The sequence below is a fragment of the Juglans regia genome, chromosome 15, assembly GCF_001411555.2.
Source record: "Juglans regia cultivar Chandler chromosome 15, Walnut 2.0, whole genome shotgun sequence".
NCBI lineage: Eukaryota > Viridiplantae > Streptophyta > Magnoliopsida > Fagales > Juglandaceae > Juglans > Juglans regia.
Genome location: NC_049915.1, coordinates 20,001,379 through 20,022,208, shown reverse-complemented (window position 1 = coordinate 20,022,208; position 20,830 = coordinate 20,001,379). Strand labels below are relative to the sequence as shown.

The 20,830-nt window shown below is 37.0% G+C and overlaps 1 protein-coding gene across 1 annotated transcript; it reads right to left on the bottom strand.

Moving 5' to 3' along the window:
- Window positions 1–3,023: 3,023 nt before the first annotated feature.
- Window positions 3,024–20,621, bottom strand: LOC109000680. The gene is made up of 8 exons (XM_018977648.2): window positions 20,072–20,621; window positions 19,787–19,939; window positions 19,219–19,350; window positions 18,779–18,919; window positions 18,506–18,646; window positions 7,225–7,431; window positions 6,573–6,907; window positions 3,024–3,652 (listed from the first exon to the last, which is right to left on the bottom strand). The coding sequence occupies exons 1-8, from the start codon at window positions 20,619–20,621 to the stop codon at window positions 3,044–3,046; spliced, it is 2,268 nt and encodes a 755-aa protein (XP_018833193.1). The 3' UTR covers window positions 3,024–3,043.
- Between the last annotated feature and the right edge of the window lie 209 nt (window positions 20,622–20,830).

The following is a 20,830-nucleotide window of genomic DNA, read 5'->3' as shown; positions in this document are numbered from 1 at the left end:
ACTTGATTAGTAATGGCTCTTTTTCTTTTTCATTTTAGGCGCTATTATTCAATGTTCCTAGTTAGTTATTAACTTATTAGGGTGAAAGAAATAAAAACAAAATTAAAAAATAAGCATCCTTATTCATCACTATTTTTTATTTAGTGTTGTTAATTACCGGCAAATACTAATTGTTGGTCTTAAGTAAATTTTTTAAGTAATTTATCTAAATACTTAGATATATATACATATTTTTTTTTTGTTTTTTAAATTTAAAAACCTTTTTGTTTGATAGAAAACACTTTTAGGGAAAAAAAGGAAATGTTATAAGTTGGTTGGTTAAAATAATTTATGTCCTATTTGGATTCAGAGATGAATCGAGATGAGTTAAATAAAATATTATTGAAATATTATTTTAGAATTTAAAAAAATTAAATATTTTTAAAAAATAAAAAAATATATCAATATACTTAAAATTAATAAAAAAAATTACCAACAGTCATGAATGACTATCAATCTATATGGAAAAAGAATCTAAAGCTAGCCCACCTTGGAGACCTAGACATATGAAGTGGAGATCTAGACTTATGGACCTACGATTGATTTGAGTGATGTAATCATCAAAGTCTCTATATTCATCAAAGTCTATATATATAGAGACCTCCTATGACCTATCCTAAGGCTGGGCAATGTGCCCTCACAATCCGGCCCGTCCATCCAATTCGCCCGACACTCAAGGGTAATGGGTGGGAAATAAAAATTCGCTCATAGCCTCATAATTCATTAACATCGCCTGTATCCTACGGTCCTACCCCTCGTTAAGAGCATCTTCATTAGCTTAAAGATAATTAAAATTTAGATAATTTATATCAAAAAAGCCCTACATTAGATTAGATATTTTTAAAATAATTTAGATTTTTACTATAGCAGTTGGCCAAAAATAGAGAACTACAATTGATTTATCAAATATTAAAATACTAATTTTTCACTCCAACCACTTGTAAGTATTTATATAGGTACTGATTTTTTATTGACATTAAAATGAATATGTTGCTAGATATTTAGTTAGTAAATAAGAAATTTAAATATAATTTTAGATAAATTTAATATCAATTTTTTATTATTAACATTAAATGATCTTTGAAAATATGATTTTTTTAATATTACTTTAATTAGAATATAATTATTATTAATATTAAATTAATAAAATTATAAAATGTGATACAAATAAATTAAATAAAAAATTATTAATTTAATAATATTTTATTATTATATAGAGAGTGAATGAGTAATTTAATGTGGGAATTGAATTTAAATAAAATAGACAAATATAAAAAAATATGATATTAACTAAATTTTAAAGATACATTTAGTCAAACCAATAAAAATGCTCTAATGAGTGCGACCTCCTCTTCCTATTTTTCTTCAGCCCTCCTCTTCTCATTTCTTTCTTTCCTCCTTCTCGTTTCATTCTTCCTCCTCTTATTCGGTTTCTTTTTTAAACTTTATGCTCATTTGTGCACAGGCATGAGCAAATATTCTCGCCAAGCCGTGAGGCTGCCTATGTCATGGGTTGACTTTGGATTTATCGTGCACTGTTGAAGAATAAATCTCATAGATAAAGTCTTGACCATATTTATAAAGAATGAGCAATCATCTCTTATAGAATCGATTTTATGAAATAAGTTAGACCCATAAAATTTTTTATAATATCAGAGCTTGCCACAGGATAAATGGAGCCCACACTACTTACCCTGTAATAAGGATCAGAAAAAAATACTGACTTGCATGTAAGGAAGGGTGTTGAGGAATAAATCTCACATTACCTATAGACAAGGTCTTAGGTATGTTTATAAAGAATGATCAATTATCTCTTGTAGAACCAATTTTATGAAATAAGTTAGGCCATAAATTTCTTCGTGTACTAACCGTGGTAGATATATTGTGTATTTTGCCTTCTATTGGCATATATATATGTTGTGTAATTTGCAATTATTTGGTACATATGCTGTGTATTTCACCATGAGCTTGTCGTTGCTTGGTAGATCCATTTATATGCTTTGTGTAGTGTTGTTGTTGGAGACCGGATGGTAGGATGGGCAATCCGCCTGTTCAACGAGTGGGCGGGGTCTAGGAAGAGATGGAGGTGATGCCAGGGTATATGAACGAAACTACCACTCTGCCCGTGCGGGGGCGGGAAATGGATGGGTACTACCCGTTCATATAAGGCAAGTAGCAGCCCAGGGGTTCCCACTAAAACCCACCAATTCAAGTTATAATAACCATAATTACTATTCCACCCCTAACTCATAAATCGAAGAAAAAAAAATTAAAGTCTAGTGTAATTTAATTTTTCATTATAGTTGTTCATCCCCAATTGAAAATGATGGATTAATGAGTAAATAAGTGAATTTTTCTAAGTTAAGTTTTACTAAACTTCACAATAATTGTTGCTTGTGTTTATGAACATTAAGGGTACGTTTGGAACTAAAACTCATCTCAATTCATCTCAACTCATCATTACAACTTTTTCAAATCTCAACACAAAATATAATAAACAATTCAACTTTTTCAAATCTCAAAATAATAATAATAATAATAAATAATATTCTAACAATATTTTATTATTTCAACTCAACTCAACTCATTTCAACATCCAAACGCAACCTAAATAGTAAATAAGAAAGTCATGTATTTTGAAAGAGTTATAAATTTTAATTTTTTTTTTAAATTAACAGATCAAATATATTTTGGGCTCTACAAAAAAAAATCATCGAGACTCATGGAGTTCAAGAATAAAAAATAAAATAAAATAGAAATGATCGAGTAGTACAAAAGAGACAAGAAAGAAACGTCATTACTCCAATAGAATTAAGCAAGCAATAAAATTTCATGATTTTTATTTCATATATGGAGAAACAGTATTCTTGTCAAACATATAATTATAGAGGCATATATAGGATCAGATGATCAGAACTTATTATATATGTGTAGTACAAACTCGATGGATTAAAAAAAGGAAAGCTTAAAAGGGAAACAAATGGAATAAATATAAACAAATACATTAAACATCATCCTCGTAGAGGCGCTCCGGCACATCGCTGAAAGTAACCCTCATAAGATTTAAAAACACTGAAGAATTCTTTATAGTCAAGTAAATTACCGACGCAACCACCACTGCATACAATACCCACGCCTCATTGTTCTGTTTATCCTGTAGCAGAAAGAAATGTGCAACGCAGAAGGATATCAGCAACGAAGTTATGCCAATAAAAAGAGTCATTAAACTCATCAACAGCTTCTTCGGCAAATTACTGCTGAAATCTCTGGCTTCGTAATGTGATGAAATGAGGGTGAAAAACATGACCACCGAAGCGACGGAGAAAAAGACTGCAAGTAGCGATGAGATGGCGAAGATGGAGAACGCGGGCTGGTTTCCGTACATTGTAGTGCCGCAATCCTGCGTCAAGCCTCCCGGTATAGTGGTAGCAGTGGCGAAGGCCACACTGGCGATAAGTGTAGCGACAACAGACGAGGAGTTGGACGTTCTGCTTAGCCATTTTCCACCACTTCTTACGAGTTTCCTGTGGTTTTTGGTGAACATTTCTATTGGTGTCTTGTTCTCCTTATTGTGGAGGGGGAAGAAGTAGGGTGGCATGGAGTCCTTTACGAACTGCACCAAACAAAGCATGTCAATTGGTTAAGCCGCCTATTAATAATCTCATTTTACCGTCCAATTTAGTTATCAAAACTAGAAATATGATACCTTAAAACAACCGAGTTATCTTTCAATCTCTACCTTCCCTTCGATTGACTTGGTTACATATATATGACGTAAATGTCCTTTAGACTTTTAACCCAGTTATCTAAAATGCTCTAACTAAAATCTAATTGAAAATAAAAACAGGAAAAATAGGCGGGCCACCCACTGCAGGTAGCTATGGGTGCTGGGCAGGTACTCGCATTCGGCCTGCTCGGCACCCCCACCCGATACTTGAATCAATTGGCAAGCAGACAAATGGTTCTTTAAAGAAAAACAAATGCTGATGGGTGCCAGGTGAGAATCCACACCCACCCAGAATACACTTGCCCACCCGCATTTTATTTAATCAACTACAAAGATAGCACCATTGGGAAAACGGTGATGTCCGGAACAAAGGAGTACTGATGTTTAGAGTGAGTGGTGACAATTATGGTGAATAATGTCTCTTCTAATAGTACCGCACTTGAGTATTGAATAATAAGGTTAGAGGGGGAAATATGTTCATCTTGGATGGTGACCTTTTGCATATTCAATGTTGTAGACACGTCCTTAATCTTATTATGACCAATGGTCTGAAAGGTGTTCATGAGTCAGGTGCAAGAGTAAGAAATGCAATGAGATTTGTGAAATCTTTACCAACTAGACTTGAGAAGTTCAAGACTGTTCATACTGTGGGTCCTGAATGTAAGAAGATGTTATGCCTTGATGTTCCTACAAAATGGAACTCAACATTTTTTACGGTAGAAACGGCCAAATAGTATAGAAAGGTTTTTTATGCCAAGGGAGATGAAGACATGCAATATATATGTTTGTCACTTTGATGAGGAAGAAGGGAGATCAAGGCAACCCATAGATGTGGATTGAAAAAATGTCCGAGTCCTTACTGAATCCTTGACCTTTTTTATGACATCGCATGCACCATTTATTGTTCTTTGTATGTCGCATCAAATGAATGTTATCAAGAAGTTTGTCAGGAAAATGAGCAATTGGATGAAATCTGTTGAAGTGTTGAGCCTAGTTTACGTATTGTGGCATTGAGCATGAGACTCAAGTCTGAGAAATATTATGGAGATTCGAGTATGATCAACATTTTGTTATATGTTTCAATTGTTCTTGACTAGAGGTACCAAAAAGATGGAATGGTGTATGAGTTGAAAAACATCAGCTGCAAGGATGGGTGGATGTTAAGGGTTAAGGGTTAAGGATACCCTCAATAGGTTGTATGATAAGTTTGTTGCATTCAAAATGGTTAATATCGAAGTTCCTCCATCTACCGTATTGCCTTTTACTGAAGCCAATAAGCCAACAAAGTATAAGTGGGGTATGAGGTTTGGCGATACCCACAAGCTAAAAAAGAGTTTAGACGACCATTCAAACTTCGAAATACATTTGTTGACAGAGTTACACTTATATGTGGAGGAATTTGATATTTTAGGTTGGTAGAAGGTAAATTTCGTCAAATAGCTTGTCTTGAAGAGACAGCTCGTAATATTTTGGTCATTCATATTTTTACCGTAACCTCAGAGTCTGCATTTAGCATTGAGGGGCGGATATTGGATTTAATTAGGAGTTAATTGTCTCCTAGCACGTGGGGGCTCTGATTTGAACACAATTGGATAAAAGGAAAGCAAAATTAGGTTCAAGAGGTGGTAGACTATGCAGAGAGTTACGAGGAGGAAAATGTTGATTACACAGGAAGTAGTAATTGATCTTAATTCATTCTTTGTTCACATTGTTTTATATTTATTAATAAAAAGTAATTTTGACTTCAATTGCTATAGAGACAGATTTGGGAAGAGATTCAATCTATTGGAATCTACTTCGTCCACACATTGACAGTTTGATAGGCTAATAGTTTGTTAATTTTCTTTGTAGTTCGCACTTATGTTATTCTTCTTTCCTAATTGAAGTTATTTTCTTTTTTGACATCATATTCTCATTTTCATCTTCTTCTTCTTCTTCTTCGTTTTTTTTTTCAGATTTTAATGAATAATGGGGGTTTGAAGGACTAAGTTGGATTTGTTACCTTTATTTCATTTTTTTTTTTTTGTGATGTAGATTTGTTATTCTTAAATTATTTAAACTATATGTAATACTTTTAGATTAATTTGCAATAGTTTAGAATTATTAGTTAGCAACTTTATTATGTTTATTTAGAACTTGAACTAGTTTTAGATTAATTTATATTTAGAGATCAAGTTTATTTTTATATATTTTAGATTTTCAAAATTTGTAGTTATATATTTTGCTAGATTTTGGCTGAAAATCATATTATGGGCCCACAAATTGCCGAAAAGACCTTTAAAACAGGTTCTGGCCCACAAATAGTCAAAAGCCTCTAAAAACGGGTCGTGGGAGATGGGGCCGAGTCCACATTATGAAGAAATAAAGCATATTTAGAATATTTTAGTATATTTATTAATAATAGTGAAATAATTTGAGTTAAAATATTTTATTAAGTTTTGGATATAATTTAAAAAGTGTTTGAATATAATTTTTTTTTTGAAATTTGAAAAAATAGTATTATTTTTAGTTTTGTTTGAAAGTGTAGAAAATTATAATGATTAGGTAATGATTAAATAAAAAAGGCTAAAAATTAAAAATTAAAAATATTTTTTATTTATGTAATATCTGAAAATATTTAAAAAAAAAAAAAGTTATATCGACAAACATAAGCTGCCTAAACCTCTTGTGAATAACTGGAGTAATTTTTTCTTTAAAAAATGAGTTGTCGTTTGAGGTACAAAATGAGTTTTCCTTTTAAAAAGTAGCAAGTAGTACATGGCTAGTACAGATATTGGGATGTATGCCAATAAATTGAAAGTCGTACCTGATACCACTTGATCTCCCAGAGCATTTGCAGACCAGGAATCATACCAGGCGTATTGGGTGGAAGGTTTGCGGCGAGATGCAAGGCACTATTCCCATCCTCATCCACATGACCAAACACGCTGTCTCTAGGGATAGTTTTTTGTAGCAAGAGTTGATAAACATGTATTTGCCTCTTCTCCACAGCCAAAAGCACTATATTCTTGTTCGTAACTGAAGTCACGTCGTATATGGCAATGGGATATAGTTCTAAGATTCTCTCTACCATTTCAATGACACCATATTTAGCTGCAGTTAGTATGGGAGTCTCCCTGTCCTGATCTGCCAATGACACGCCTGCATGCATGCATTCACAATTATTATATAATTAAACTGCACTGCACTGCACTGCACTTAAAATATAAATTCTTTTTGGGCCTGCTTAAGTATAAATAAGGGGTCAATATTTCACTGGCCCGAAGTTTTTTGTACGAAAGAACTCCGATGTTACGTTGCAAAGATTAATGCTGGGTGCAATTATAATATGAGTAGAGGTATTTGAAATTATAATTTATATGGTATAATTTGATTTATAAAATTTAAAATTTATCTTTTAAATTAAAATGATATGTGATATAAAGATTTTTAACTATAATTATTCTTATAATATATACCTTCTGCACGCGAGCGCTCATTAGATTCATGATCATTAATCCGATCTCCGTGTTCGCCTACGTTTGCCCATGTTTCAAAACCAGCTTGGTATAAGTCTGTGGTACGCTCTAAAAGAATGTTCATGATTTGAACGGCCCATGTGTGCTTCTGTTTGACATAATAAGAACTCCGGATCGCATGCTCCATTCTTCTTCTCCTGCTATATCCTAATCAACATAATAATTAAGATTATTCTAATATGTACATAGATATATAAGATTTAAACAAATTAATAATGAATATAGGCACATGTACATATATCATGTGTACATATACTGATATATTATATGTTGGTGGCAGCTTATATATGCATGTGACAATGTAGCATTGATAATTTGGTCTGCACTGGATATACAATTAATTACAACTAAATTCACTAAAACAATTTTGCATTTTGGGACAATTTTTTGGAGAGATAAAAGATATATTCTCCTCCATATAAAATGTCCACAGTTAGGGATGTAATTGTTTTGTCGGCTCGAAATACCATTCTTTAGAACCCAATTTGTGGCAAAAAGTAGTGGTGCAACCTACACATTTGCCCGCACACCATTCCATTCAACGAACGGTGGAAAGACATATTCGCCTCCCGCCAAGCGGGGCCCAACCCGATTTACCAAAGCTAAAAGTCTAGGTATTAAAGACTCAGCGTATGGCGAGAAGATGGCCCAAACCAGCACAAGAAAGATGGGACAACACTCACATGGACACGCCTTTAGCCACACCACATTAAATGACCCAATATGGTTCGAGATCTCATCTCTGATAAGGGTTAAATGTGACGTGATGCCGCCCAAAGGCACAAGGACTTGGCATGAGTCGAGACCTTGTCCCTAACAGAAGTTGTCGCATTAAATGCGACTACATGCTGACCAGAGCAAGGGCGGACACCCTAGGTATAGAAAGAACAGTGATCCCACTAGAAGAGAGAAGTATAAAAGCCTTTATTCAGGTACAACTTCATGATATGTTATCACACTTTCTTTCTGAAGTAAAAACTAACTTAGGCATCAGATGTGTTTTTTAGCACTCTAGGCCACCAAACTTCGTTGTCTCAGGTCGAACACTGAGACAGGAGAGGTGCGAAACACGTCCTTAATAATTAGCATCGCTGATGAGATCCATTAAGTAGAATTAATGTGCATTTCATATGCCTACCACATTGTGGTCCAAGCACCTCGTGAACAGGAAGCTACCTCAACCAACATGGAGGGAGGGTTTGCAAAAATGTAGGAGCGAATGAAAAAGACAGCGTCAGAAATGGAAAGTCTCCAATGAGAAAATGAGATCCTTAAGCAAAGGAAAGCGAGATCTGGGACAAGCGTTGGCATGAGCCAAAATTACCGAATCTAGGTAGAGTTATGAGGTGCAGGAAGGGCCGCCGAGGACGACGAGGAAAATAAAAAGATGCACCTTGAGTTACATAACCTCATGGAAAGTATGAGGAAATGGCTAAGAAATTAGGAGCATCATCCTCGGTTGACCAATTGTTAAGCAGCACAAGACTCCCTTACAGCACGAAGGTTATGGTAGTCCCGCTCCTGCTGAAATTCAAGGTCCTGCAGATTGAAATGTACGACAGATCCAAGGATCCAGTCGAACATCTGGAGTCGTTCAAGGCTCACATGAAGCTCCACGATTTTCTCGAGGAGATTACGTGTCAAGCTTTCCCCCTAACGTTCAAAGGAACGACTAGCGGATGGTTTTGGGCCTTGCAGCCAAGCACCATTTTTAGAGGAACTGGGTAGACAGTTGATTACCCAGTTGGAGGATGGACGTTTGAAGGCTTATCTCTCTCGGTTCAATAAGGACCGCCTTACAACTGATGACTAGGATGAGAAGATCACGTTAGCAACGCGCCAGGGTGACAGTTCATGGTCGAATTGGTGAGAAAGACCCTTACAACGCTGCGAGAATTCATGGACAAGGCAGATGATTTTGTCAATGCCAAGGACACCCTCCAGGCTTTGACCATCCCAAGAAGGTCCAGGGGGGCGATTAGAGAACGAGGACAAAAGAGGCACAAGTAAGGGAGCACGTGAAAAAGAGTCGAAAACGAGGAAGGGGCAGTATGAGAAAAGGAAAGGCGATGACACTTCTTCCAGGAAAGCACACTCGAGTATGAGTGTACAAACAAACAACGAGAAACGACCCCGAGGCAATGACGATCGCGGTTAGAGAACTTGTAGGTTTTGCACTTTCCACAATATAGAAGGTCACTGAACCAAGGATTTCCATCATTTGAAACGAAGGATAGAAGAGATGCAAGACGATGGGGAGCTAGGCAAGTAGACCACGAAGGGAACGAGTGAAGGAGGAGAGACAGCAGGAGAGAGAGCCTGATGTCGAGGAGGACCATAGGGAGAGGCACGAAGAACATAGTTTTAAATTCCGTTTCGTTCCATTCCTCTCGTTCCGGTAGGAATTTTCCATTCCGGTGTAGTATCTGGCACACTATACCTCCTCATTTCGTTTCACTCCAAATTTCGGCTTGCTTCGGTTTGTTCCGGCCATTCCAGTCAAATTTCGGCCATTCCAGTTGGAATTGGCATTTCAATCCCTATTTCGTTTCGAACTACTTTCGTAATTTTTTTGTGCTTGAATGGTATTTTTGTAAATTTTAAATTTAGATGGTATTTAATTGATTTTAGAATATAAAATGTATTTATATAATTTTAATTTTTTGTAACTTTAAATATGTCGCATCATTCCCTCCTTTTTTAAATATCATTATTTTTAATAATTTCTCTATTTTTTTTTCTTTGTTTTTGTCTCAACTTAAGTTTTTAATTTTTTCAACATATATTCATTTTATAAATCTCCAATTCTTCCATATATATACACATATACATGATACACTTACATATATATATATATATAAATGTATTTATTCTTAGTTAGTTTATATATACATATAAATATTTATATATAATATATAATTAATCCTAAAACAGTACACTGGCACTAAAATATTCCATTCCAGTACTTAAACTAGAATGATCACGGGAACGGAATTTAAGACATTAACGGAAAACACCCCCCCGCAGCCACCCCCCCACGGCGCGGGGTTCCACGCCAAAATCATAACAACATCCCTTTAGGAGAAACCTGAACTATTGCTGGGGGATTTTTCGAGAGAGAGTCGTGTCTACATCCGGTAGAAAGGCATACGCCAACAAAGGAAGGTACGAGCAGGACTGTAATCGAGTCGAGTTGAGCCGGTTTTTGGCTTGCTGAGCTCAAATTGACTCAAAAAATTAGAGCTCGAGCTCGAGCTCGAGACTTTTATTTAATTTTTTTTTAGTTCGAGATTTTTACTTAATCATTGTTCAAGCTTGACTCGGTAAGCTAAATTCCCAACTCCCAACTCGAGCTCATCCCAAAAACAAGCTCAAGCTCAACTTAAGTTGTTTATTTTTTATTTATTTTTTGAAAAATATTTAATAATTAATAAATTAGATAAAGAAAAAATAAAAAATCTAATATTGACTATATACAATTAATAAGTAGAACCTTTATTAAATTATAAGATTTTAAAAAGTTACAAATAATTAATATGTAACTAGTTGATATTTATCTATAATAACAATATATTATATGTTTACACAAGTTTTTAATACATACATAATATGATTGCATATATCTATTTCATTTATGGTTCACACATCTAGTATATGAAATTATTAGATCTTATCAACTAATTATTGTACAAATTATAAAATATAACTATGATTTAGGATACATATTATATATTTAATTATAAAAGTTTTATGCTTATATTATTAGTTAATACACATATATATGTATATATACATAGTATATACATAGGTGTATGTATATATGTATCAATATATGAATAAGTTTTAATCGAGTATAGCTAACAAGCTGACTCGGGCATAAATGAACGGGTGTTAACGAATTTTATTCAAGTCGAGTCAAATTTAGTCGGATATGTGTCATTTGCTAATTGAGCGGGTATGTGTCATTTGCTAATTGAGCAAGTATATGCTTTCACGGGTGAGCTTTTTTTTTTCACGAGTCGAGTTCAATTTAAGTTTAACCAGACGAGTACCGAGTGGACTATCGAACAGATTGATTCATTTACAACCCTAGGTATGAGGACACTTTTAGCGTTGGAAGACCAACGAAACAAGCCTAGACTGAGAAGACGACGACCGTCTCCTTCAATGAAAGCAACCATGAAGGGGTGATCTACCCACACAACGATGCCCAGGTAGTGACGATGTTGGTTGCCAACTTCACTACTAGGAAGATAACGATAGATTATGGGAGCTCAACCGACATTCTTTCTTTGAAAGTGTTCATCAAAATGGGAATCGACTAGAACCAGTTACACTCGTCACCAACCCATTGAAGGGATTTTCAGGAGAAATGGTACAATCCATGGGTTGCATAACCCTACCTATGATGGTTAGGTTCAGAATATACACTACCATCATGATGACAAGCTTCCTTGTGGTCAAGACCCATTCCTCATACAATGCCATAATCAAGTGGCTGACTCTGAACAATCTAAAGGTCATAAGCTCTACATACCACCTGAAACTAAAATTTTCAATAGAAACGAGTGTAGGTAAAATGCGTGGCGAGCAGGTGGTGAGGAGAGAATTTTACATGCAGGAATTGAAGGGTGGAGAAAAGCACATGCACGTGGTAGGGATCAAGAAGCAAGTTCCTTCCCCGCTGCCCGAGTTCACCAAACTAGCGGCAGACGCTAGGGAAGGGCGAAGCCTAAAAGCAAGGAGGAGCCAACGAGCCCCTGTAACTAATTACACTAAGTGAAGCATTCTCTGAGCAAAAGGCAAGGAAGGACGTGGGCATGGTCGAAGAGGATGAATTCCTTCTTGCTGTGGGGACTATCAGGGAAGCCCGCTACCCAGAGCTCATTGACTAAAGGATGACGAAGGGAATAGGGTGCAACACCCCAAGAAATATGACACTCTTGTGTAAGCACACCTCGCAAACTCAATAGAATTGCTATATATTTTATGGTACCCCTCTATGTTTCATTTCTTACAATCAAATGTTTACCACTACACAAAAATCTTGGGAGCCACCTAGTGCAGTCAATCCATCTCCAGCCTGGTTATCTAAGTTGATGCTCCCCGTTCTCACTGGCGAACAAAGGAGACAACACATCCTAAGTGTCTCATCTCTCCTTGTCATCTAGCGCAGTCGAGTCCATCTCCTACCTAGTCATTTAAGCTGATGCTCTGCGCTTGGACCTATGAACAAAAGAGGGAACACCTCTCCTAAGTGTCTCATATTTCCTTGCCACCTAGGGCGACCGAGCCCATCTCTCGTTTGGTCATCTAAGCTGATGCTTTACGCTTGCACTGAAAAACAAATGAGGAAACACTTTCCTAAGTGTCACATCTTTACTCGCCACCCAGCGCGGTTGAATCCATCTCCTGCCTGGTCATCTAGTCGATGCTCCGCGCTTGCATCGGCAAACAAAAGAGGGAACACCTCTCCTAAATGTCCTATCTCTCCTTGCCACCCAGTGCGGTTGAGTCCATCTCCCGCTTGTTCATTTGAGACTAAGTATTTCCACTCCCAAACAATGGTCGATAGTTCTTTCATTCAAATCAATGGGCATGGCAAGTGCACCAAAAAAAAAGGGGAAGGAAACAGAAAATGCACATCTTCACAAACACCAATGAGAGTCTAAAAAAAAAATGAATGTCACTTGAAACGATGGGAGCCAAAATATATGTACAATGTATACATTTTCCAAAACAACACAACAATAGCAACGAAAAATTAGTTTTTGGCAGCAGGGCAAGGAAAGAAGTCAGCCATCAAGTACTTACCCAAGGACTCGAGGAGCTCACAGGCCTCCTGATAAGGCTTGAATATCCCTAAGTCTAGGGTCCTCATGTTGACCTGGGGGTTTGACAATTAATACTACTGCATTTTCTCCAGGCCCAGAGCATGCCCAAAAACCCAGGCTCGGTAAAGGACCCTTTTAGCCGCCATGGTCTGAGGGGAAAGCCTAGCAAGATCCTAAATGGTGGAGGCGAGCTCGGACTCCAGTCCCTTCACCTGCTTCTTGCAGGAGCTCATCTTTTTCTTCACAATAGCATACTTGGTATCCATGACATCCTTGTCCCTCGGGAGCACACGTCCCACGATTCAAGCTCCTCTTTCTCAGCCTTGAGGCGGTCGAGCTCGAAGCTCATATCCAATCGAGCATCCTCAGCTTCTGAGAAGGAGGCGACATAGTCGAGAAAAAGCTGCTGGGTTTCTTCTAACTCCTTGCCCAGACAAGACACTCAAATCCTTTCCAGATTCCTCTCTCCCGTCAGGGCTTCAACCTTTAAGTTTGTTTGGGACACTTCCTCCTTTGATTGGCCCAAGCCCATCCGCAAGGCACCTGGGCAAGCACCTTTTTGCAAAGGCGAGCAATGTTTCCTTCTAGATACTAGTTGTAACAGTTGACCTTGGCAAAAGCCCACTTGGCCTGGTCTTTCTTGACCCTAAGCTTAACTATCTTGCGATAAGCCTACTCAAAATAGCTCCGCAGTATGTTATCCTCCTCCTCCAAGTCAGTCGACAAATCATAAATCCCCTATCAGACAAGGCAAGTTAATTAGTAATGGAAAAGAGTAAGAGAATCAAAGGAGAGTTAGCAGGAAAGTTTACCGAAGAGAGGAAATCCTTGAGCTAATTGGCCATCCCATGTACGGACTTGGCCCTGGCCTTGTCGGTATCAAACTGAGATAGATGAGATTTAGAGGGCTCGGAGCGTCCTGAGGAATTGTGCTCCTCTCCTCAAGGAGCCGACCCTGAGCTACAAAGTGGCTTGAGGGAAAGTGGTCAAAAATGAGGCGGTGGCAGTGCCGAGGCTCCCACAGGTTTGGAATCATTGGCCATTTCGCCACTCGACCACAACGAAGGTTCATTGCTTGTGGGATCGAAAGGACATGCTTGTCCATCTCCTCATCCCCGCCTTGCGAAGGAACCAAAGAAGATACCTCTTGAAGGGAGAAAAGGTAATCGAAACCTTGCTCTTGCTAAGGGCCACTGGATCATCATGAAAGAGACCTTTACAACCAAAAAGCATGGCGGGCACCTCATCATCAAAGACCATGGAAGGCGCCTCAAAAATTGAAATGCCCGACTGGGCGAAATTTTCCAAAGCAACATGGGCTCTACCAGCCTCCTCAAGATGTTCCATGGGAGTTGGGCCTTTGGAAACACTAGGAATTAGATTGAGTAGGGCTTCAGAGAATGCCATCTCTAAATCTTTCTAGTCATGGTCGAGAACTTTCGTTGACCCTTGGTCGCCAGGTGGAATGGAAGGGCGATATGAGGATGGTGAAACGGGCTAAGCGTTTGGCACTGGAAACTCGAAATCCAATGTCGCTACCAGATCGGCCCTTGCTTGCTCCATAATAGCATCGAAACGATCCGAGTCGGGAGAATTTTCTATCACAAGGGCTAGGACGACTAGGGGTGGCGGGGCCTATCGCGATCGGCTTACTGATGGACGAGGAGCCCTTTGTTTGGACTTTGAAATGCCACGAGTTTCCTTCGGTGTTGGAGCCTCCCGTTGCCCTCACAACAAGGTCTTGTTTTCTCTAGTCAAGAGGGCATCAGTCCATTCCTCCTCCTGATGTTGCTCAACTCGAGTAAACCATTTATATGCGAGCTTGCTCTCGCATAGAAAGAGTCATAGTAATCACATTTTCATTAGGAAAAGTCTCCCATATAGCTCAGACGAGGAACTCTTGCTTGGTGACTTTGCTATTAGGGAATTCCCACCCTTCACCAGTCATAGAAGAATTTGTGCTGCCAGTTTTTAGTGTTGGAGTGACGGCCCTCAAATCAAGCGACTCGATATTTGGACCGGGAACTGAAGCTACAGATGTTGGCCTCCAAGGATCGGATCTCATGAGTAACTTCAAACTCTCAGGTGGTTAAATCTGGATATTCCTCGCTGGCGAGCTCCACGACCCTGTGCCATACAATGTAACACGGCATCAAGATCCTCCATACATTGGGGTTTAGCTGGGTAGGGTCATCCCCCAAAAAATCCAGAACGTCATGGATGAGGCGACATAAAGGGAGTCTCAGCCCATGCGAATGGGTACTAGTGTGCAGAGTGACCATCTCAGCAAGCCCCTTTGAGTCGCAAGAACCAGGGACTTCCAAAACAACCGAGTCTAGCACCCCATATGTATCACTTAGCACCCTGAGGTCCGCCGAACTGGTGGTGGAGGACCATCTCACCCTTCATAGTAAGGGGTTGCTACAGGAAAAAAACTTGGGCTTGTCTAAGGACCCAACCACGGCGAGGGGAACACGAACCCTGTGAAGAAAGCCTATATGTGTTTCTAGGAGCCATTGAAGACAGGATGAAGAAGCAATGAGAAGAAAAGGGAAAGTGGAGCTTCCGGATAGAGAACAGACAGAAGAAGAAAGTAAAAACTGAGTCAAGGTAGAAGACGTTTAGAAAACACGAAGGGATCTAAATAAGGGATACGTGATGATCGAGTAGCCCTAATGGGCGACTGACAAGTGTACGAGGAACGAAAACGTCGCTCAAAGTTCTTACAATTCATGTGACGTGATAGGATTTGGGTACAGAGCCTTAGTGCCCTATCCTGAGACATGGGAATGTGTAACGCCAAGGACATTTATGAGGATAAGGACAAAACTGTCATGGGTAATAAAAATTCCTGTCGAGCCCATGTCACAAGAATTGCAGGGTAATTAGAAGGACAAATTCATCCCTTGTCGAGCTTGGCTCAACCCGATTTACCATAAAAGCCCATGTATTAAATACTCAACGTATGAGAAGAAAAAGGCACAGACTAGCATAGGAAAGATGGGATAACACCCATACAAACACACCTCCAACCATCTAGCATTAAATGACCCGATATGGGTCGAGATCCCATCTCTAACAGAGGCTGCCACTTTGAATGTGACATGATGCCACCCTTAGGCACAAGGACTTGGCTTGAGTCAAGACCATGTCCCTGACAGAGGCTACCACATTAAATGAGATGACATGCCGACCAGAGCAGGGGCGGACATCCCAGGTACAGAAAGAATAGTGACCCCACCAAAAGTGGGAAGTATAAAAGCCTTCATACAGGTACAATTTGATTATATGTTATCACACACTCTCTCTGAAGCAGAAATTAACTTAGGCATTGGAGGTGTTTTCCAGCACTTCGGGCCACCAAACTTCCTTGTCTCAAGTCGGACATAGAGACAAGGGGGGTGCAAAACACTTCTTTAACAAATGATGCATTCTTGAATCCGTTCGCTGGTCACCCACAAACCAATCAAACAAAACTCAACCACCAATCCAAAAAAAAGTCACAAATCTAAAAATTTGGCCTACAATCAACCAGATATTGACCACCCATTGATATGTGCAAATATGTGTGTAGATCTGAAAGAGACCCATGATAGTGTCGTGGTTTTGAGCAGCATAGGCCCATGCCACTATCATGGGTCGTGGATTCAATGATATGGAAAATTAAAAAAAAAATAATTGTTGAGTTTCGAGAGACCCACGATGTTAAGTCTCCAAAGACCCAGCAGTGTGGATTCAATGAGAAGATAATAAAGAATAAAAAAATGGAAGAAGAAGAAAATGAGAAAGAAAAGGAGGGTGAAAAGAAAGAATGTGTCGGCTAAATGAAGTGTGATAGATTAGGGTTTTTAAAATGGAAAATGATAGTATGCCCTATGGTTTTGCCCCTCATTGTGACTGCTATATTTTATATTTTATTTTGTTTTTAATAGTTAAAAAAGTGACTATTAGTAAATTAGTATATTTAAAAAAAAATATATTTAACGATATTTAAAAAATATTTGAAAGAAGAAAAATGCAATTTGGACTACGAGGCACAGCCAACGGTACACGCTAGATAGCATATAGCAGCATCCTTTTAAAATAATGTCTTCATAAGTTATATGGGCGGGCATCCACTTAAGATTCTTAACTAAATCCAACCGCCCGGTTGGATACTTGCTTGTTATCGAGCCCTAACTAAAAAATGATATTAATTTCATTGCTAGAATATTTGAAGAATAATAATTCTATTTGAATATCTCTACACTATACACCATCCACATGGCATAATTTGATTTAAAAGATAAGATTTAAAATTTGAATCTTATCAATTAAATTATGTCATGTTGATAGTGTATGGTGTAAAGGCTTTCAAATAGCACTACTCAAAAAATTATTTGAATTGGATTAACATACTTAGGAGTTTAAACTCAACTTGAAATCAAATCAAAGCTCGATAGTACCCTTGTTTGAACTCACTTAACCTATTTATAAATTAACTTATAAAGTTTAAACTTTAAAAATATTATTTAAAAAAACTAACTTATATATATATATATATTACTATATGGATAACAAGACAAGTCTTTTATGTCCCTTTTTTTTAACAGAACAATATATAGTCATTCGATTAATCACAAATTAGTTTGGCATTCGGCCAATACAAGATCAGAAATACATTAAGCTATACTATTAAAAAATGTAAATTATGAATATATTATAATATTCATTATCAATTATATTTATAAGTACTACTAGTGTATTATAAGCGCGCGGTTGACATATATACAAGTGTATGGTTATCGCGTATGAGTTACTGTTCATATATTATGGTATAATATAAAATAATAAGCAACTATACGTTATCGGCCATGATATCACAGTATATATATATATATATATATATATATATATATATATATATAAAATTACCATATATCATAGAAAGCCTATAATTAAGTATATAGCGTCCGCACATTAGATCATGATACTTTGTATATAACGTACAAGTTATAGTTAATTAAAGTCAATGAATATTATAAATAAATAATACTAAGTACAAATTCCAGACGCATAAGCATGAGGATCAAAAGTACTCTTTGAAAAAGAGTGATCCATATTTGAAAAGTAGTTTTTTTTCATGGAGTCCATGCACATATTTTTAAAGAGCTTGTACGTATAATATTCGGTATTTGTACAAATTAATCATTTTTATTAATGAATCATAGGAATTATATATAATATGTACGTCATCCAGGGCGTTGATGTCACGTACCACGTACGATCGATAATTGATTCAGATTTGTGTCATTTAGTAACAGAATATTCGATGTGATCATTTTACCCCAATTATATATACGCACATACGTACATTTGTTATAACATATAGCCATTAATATACGTACCTTTTATTCCAAATGGTAACAGCAACATTCCCATGAATTGACTGGTAAAAATGTAGAGAAACCATGAAGTGATTACCATTGACCATGAAATGATCCACATTGTCTTGGAATATGCGAACTTGAAAAATCGAGAAAAGATGCCTGCAAGATTGAAAAACTCAAATTAGATGCATCAATATTAATTAATATTAGTACGTAATTAAAACACACACACACACTTGTCTCCTAGCCTCTCGGCTACCCTTGAGAGCTGCATGTAATTATTTTGTTTACCTCCATGATCATGATGTGTTCCTGAATAATATTCGCGTGATAGATTAATATCTATTACTGTGGTCGGATATGTATAATGATCTAATTCATCATCATCGTGTATTCCTTCGCCAGTTCCATTTGTTCCACGAGGCTTAGGTACTGCTAATTAAGGAAAAAAAACCAAATTAAATAACTGTATGTGTGTGTGTGTGTATATATATATATATATAGCAAATGAATAACTAGTATATATATCACGCATGCAGTATTTTAATATAAATTAAATTATATTTTATAGAAGATTATTTCATGTGGATATTAATTAAGAAACCTTTTGAAAAAAGTTGCATGGGCCAACAAAACAACCTGTAGGCCGTCTTACATTTTTTCAAAACACTGAAATGTCTGCCCTAAATTAACCTCATGTATCTAGCTAGAATTGTTCATATTTTATATACCAAGACAAGCAAACATATGCTTCCATGAGAATGGATTAACGAAGCCCGTCAATTCCCTCCTCGGATGATTATTTGGAATATCATCTTCGAGATCAGGCTGTAATTCCGGCTTGAGCTCATCAACAACTATGCCTTCAAAATAACAACAACGTGCATAAGATAATTAATTAGTCGTGCAATATGAAAGACAATCAGGATTAGTACTGGATCATGTGAATCACGCTAATATATATTTCATTATTATCAAATGCATTGTGAATAATGCCAATAATATTATAAATTTTTGGTCTATACAAAAATCTTACACAAAAAAAATTTACAGATATATAGCATAGTTTAATGCGATCTATTAGATTGTAAAGTTTTTTTATTATTATTATTATAAAATTAATCTAACTTATTATTAGACTAAACCAAATCGATCAATCATGTGTGAAGTAATTCTTTGAGCAAGATTTGTGTGTAGACTTAACAATTCTCTCCAGCTATCTATTATATATATATATATATATATGTGAGAAATTATATATATGCATACATGCATTACTCGCGCGTTACAGATACTTACGGTTATAGATGGCTCTATGCCATATTGCTCCAAGGGGTTTGCCACTTCTGAAAGCGGAAGGCTTGGCCGCAAGTATATGGAGAGGGTATAATCCTTTCTTATTGGCCCAGTTTGCTAGATCCGGATACAAGTGAATTATCTGATATGCCAAATCTGTCAAAAAGTAGTGCAACATGAAACATGTACGTTTTAGCATTCATGCAGCTTTTATATTAACTGCCGATCGATCCAGTACTATACATATATGAATATATATGTATAAATATATATATAAATAATACTCACCAAAATGTTCTCCGTTAATGGCACAGTGAAGAGTGGTGTTACCATCCTTCCTGGCGGAATAATAGTAGCCAACCTGATTGGTTTTAGCACAGATTTGGTGAAGACAAAGAAATGCTCTTTTTTTACCGTGGAACGCTGCCAAGAAAAAAGGAGTCTCTCCTTCATGATTACGGCAACCCACCAATGATGAATTAACTTCTGCTATGGACTTGCACATGCTGGGCTCCTTCTTTGATGCAGCAAGGTGGAGAGCGGTATTCCCTTGCTTGTTTTCAACACTAACAGCTTCCTTGGCATGATTCTGATCATCTGTTTGAGACTTTATTACTTCTATAAGTTCTTTGACAATCTCTTTTTGACCATCGGAGACGGCAATATGTAATGCTGTTTCTCCTGACCTTGTTATCTTTTCCTTGTGAGTCCATGCCTCTTTTTTGTATATCTCCACAACTTCATTCCATTGGCCCATCATCGCCTTTTTCAACAAATCTCTAGAGATTTGTTGATCAAGAGATCTCTTGATCAACATCTCCGGATCCATTGAAGACATCGATGATCGACGAAGAAGCAGGACATATGGATCGAAGGAATTAATGGATAGCTTGCGGGATTACTGCCATATATATATATATATATATATATATATATATATATATAAAAGGATAATGTTAGAGCCACCGGGCTTCTGCTGGGGTTTAGCATGTGTTTTTTCATGTGTTTGTTTTTAAGTTATTTTTTACATAAATTTTTTGAATACTT

Bases quoted from the DNA above. Each gene is read 5' to 3' on its own strand.
- LOC109000680 (XM_018977648.2), bottom strand. From the start codon at position 20,621: ATGTCTTCAATGGATCCGGAGATGTTGATCAAGAGATCTCTTGATCAA. The intron at 19,351-19,786 runs GTAAGTATCTGT...GTTATTTTGAAG, and splicing joins GCATAGAGCCATCTATAACC to GCATAGTTGTTGATGAGCTC. The intron at 6,908-7,224 runs GTATATATTATA...GCATGCATGCAG, and splicing joins TGAGCGCTCGCGTGCAGAAG to GCGTGTCATTGGCAGATCAG.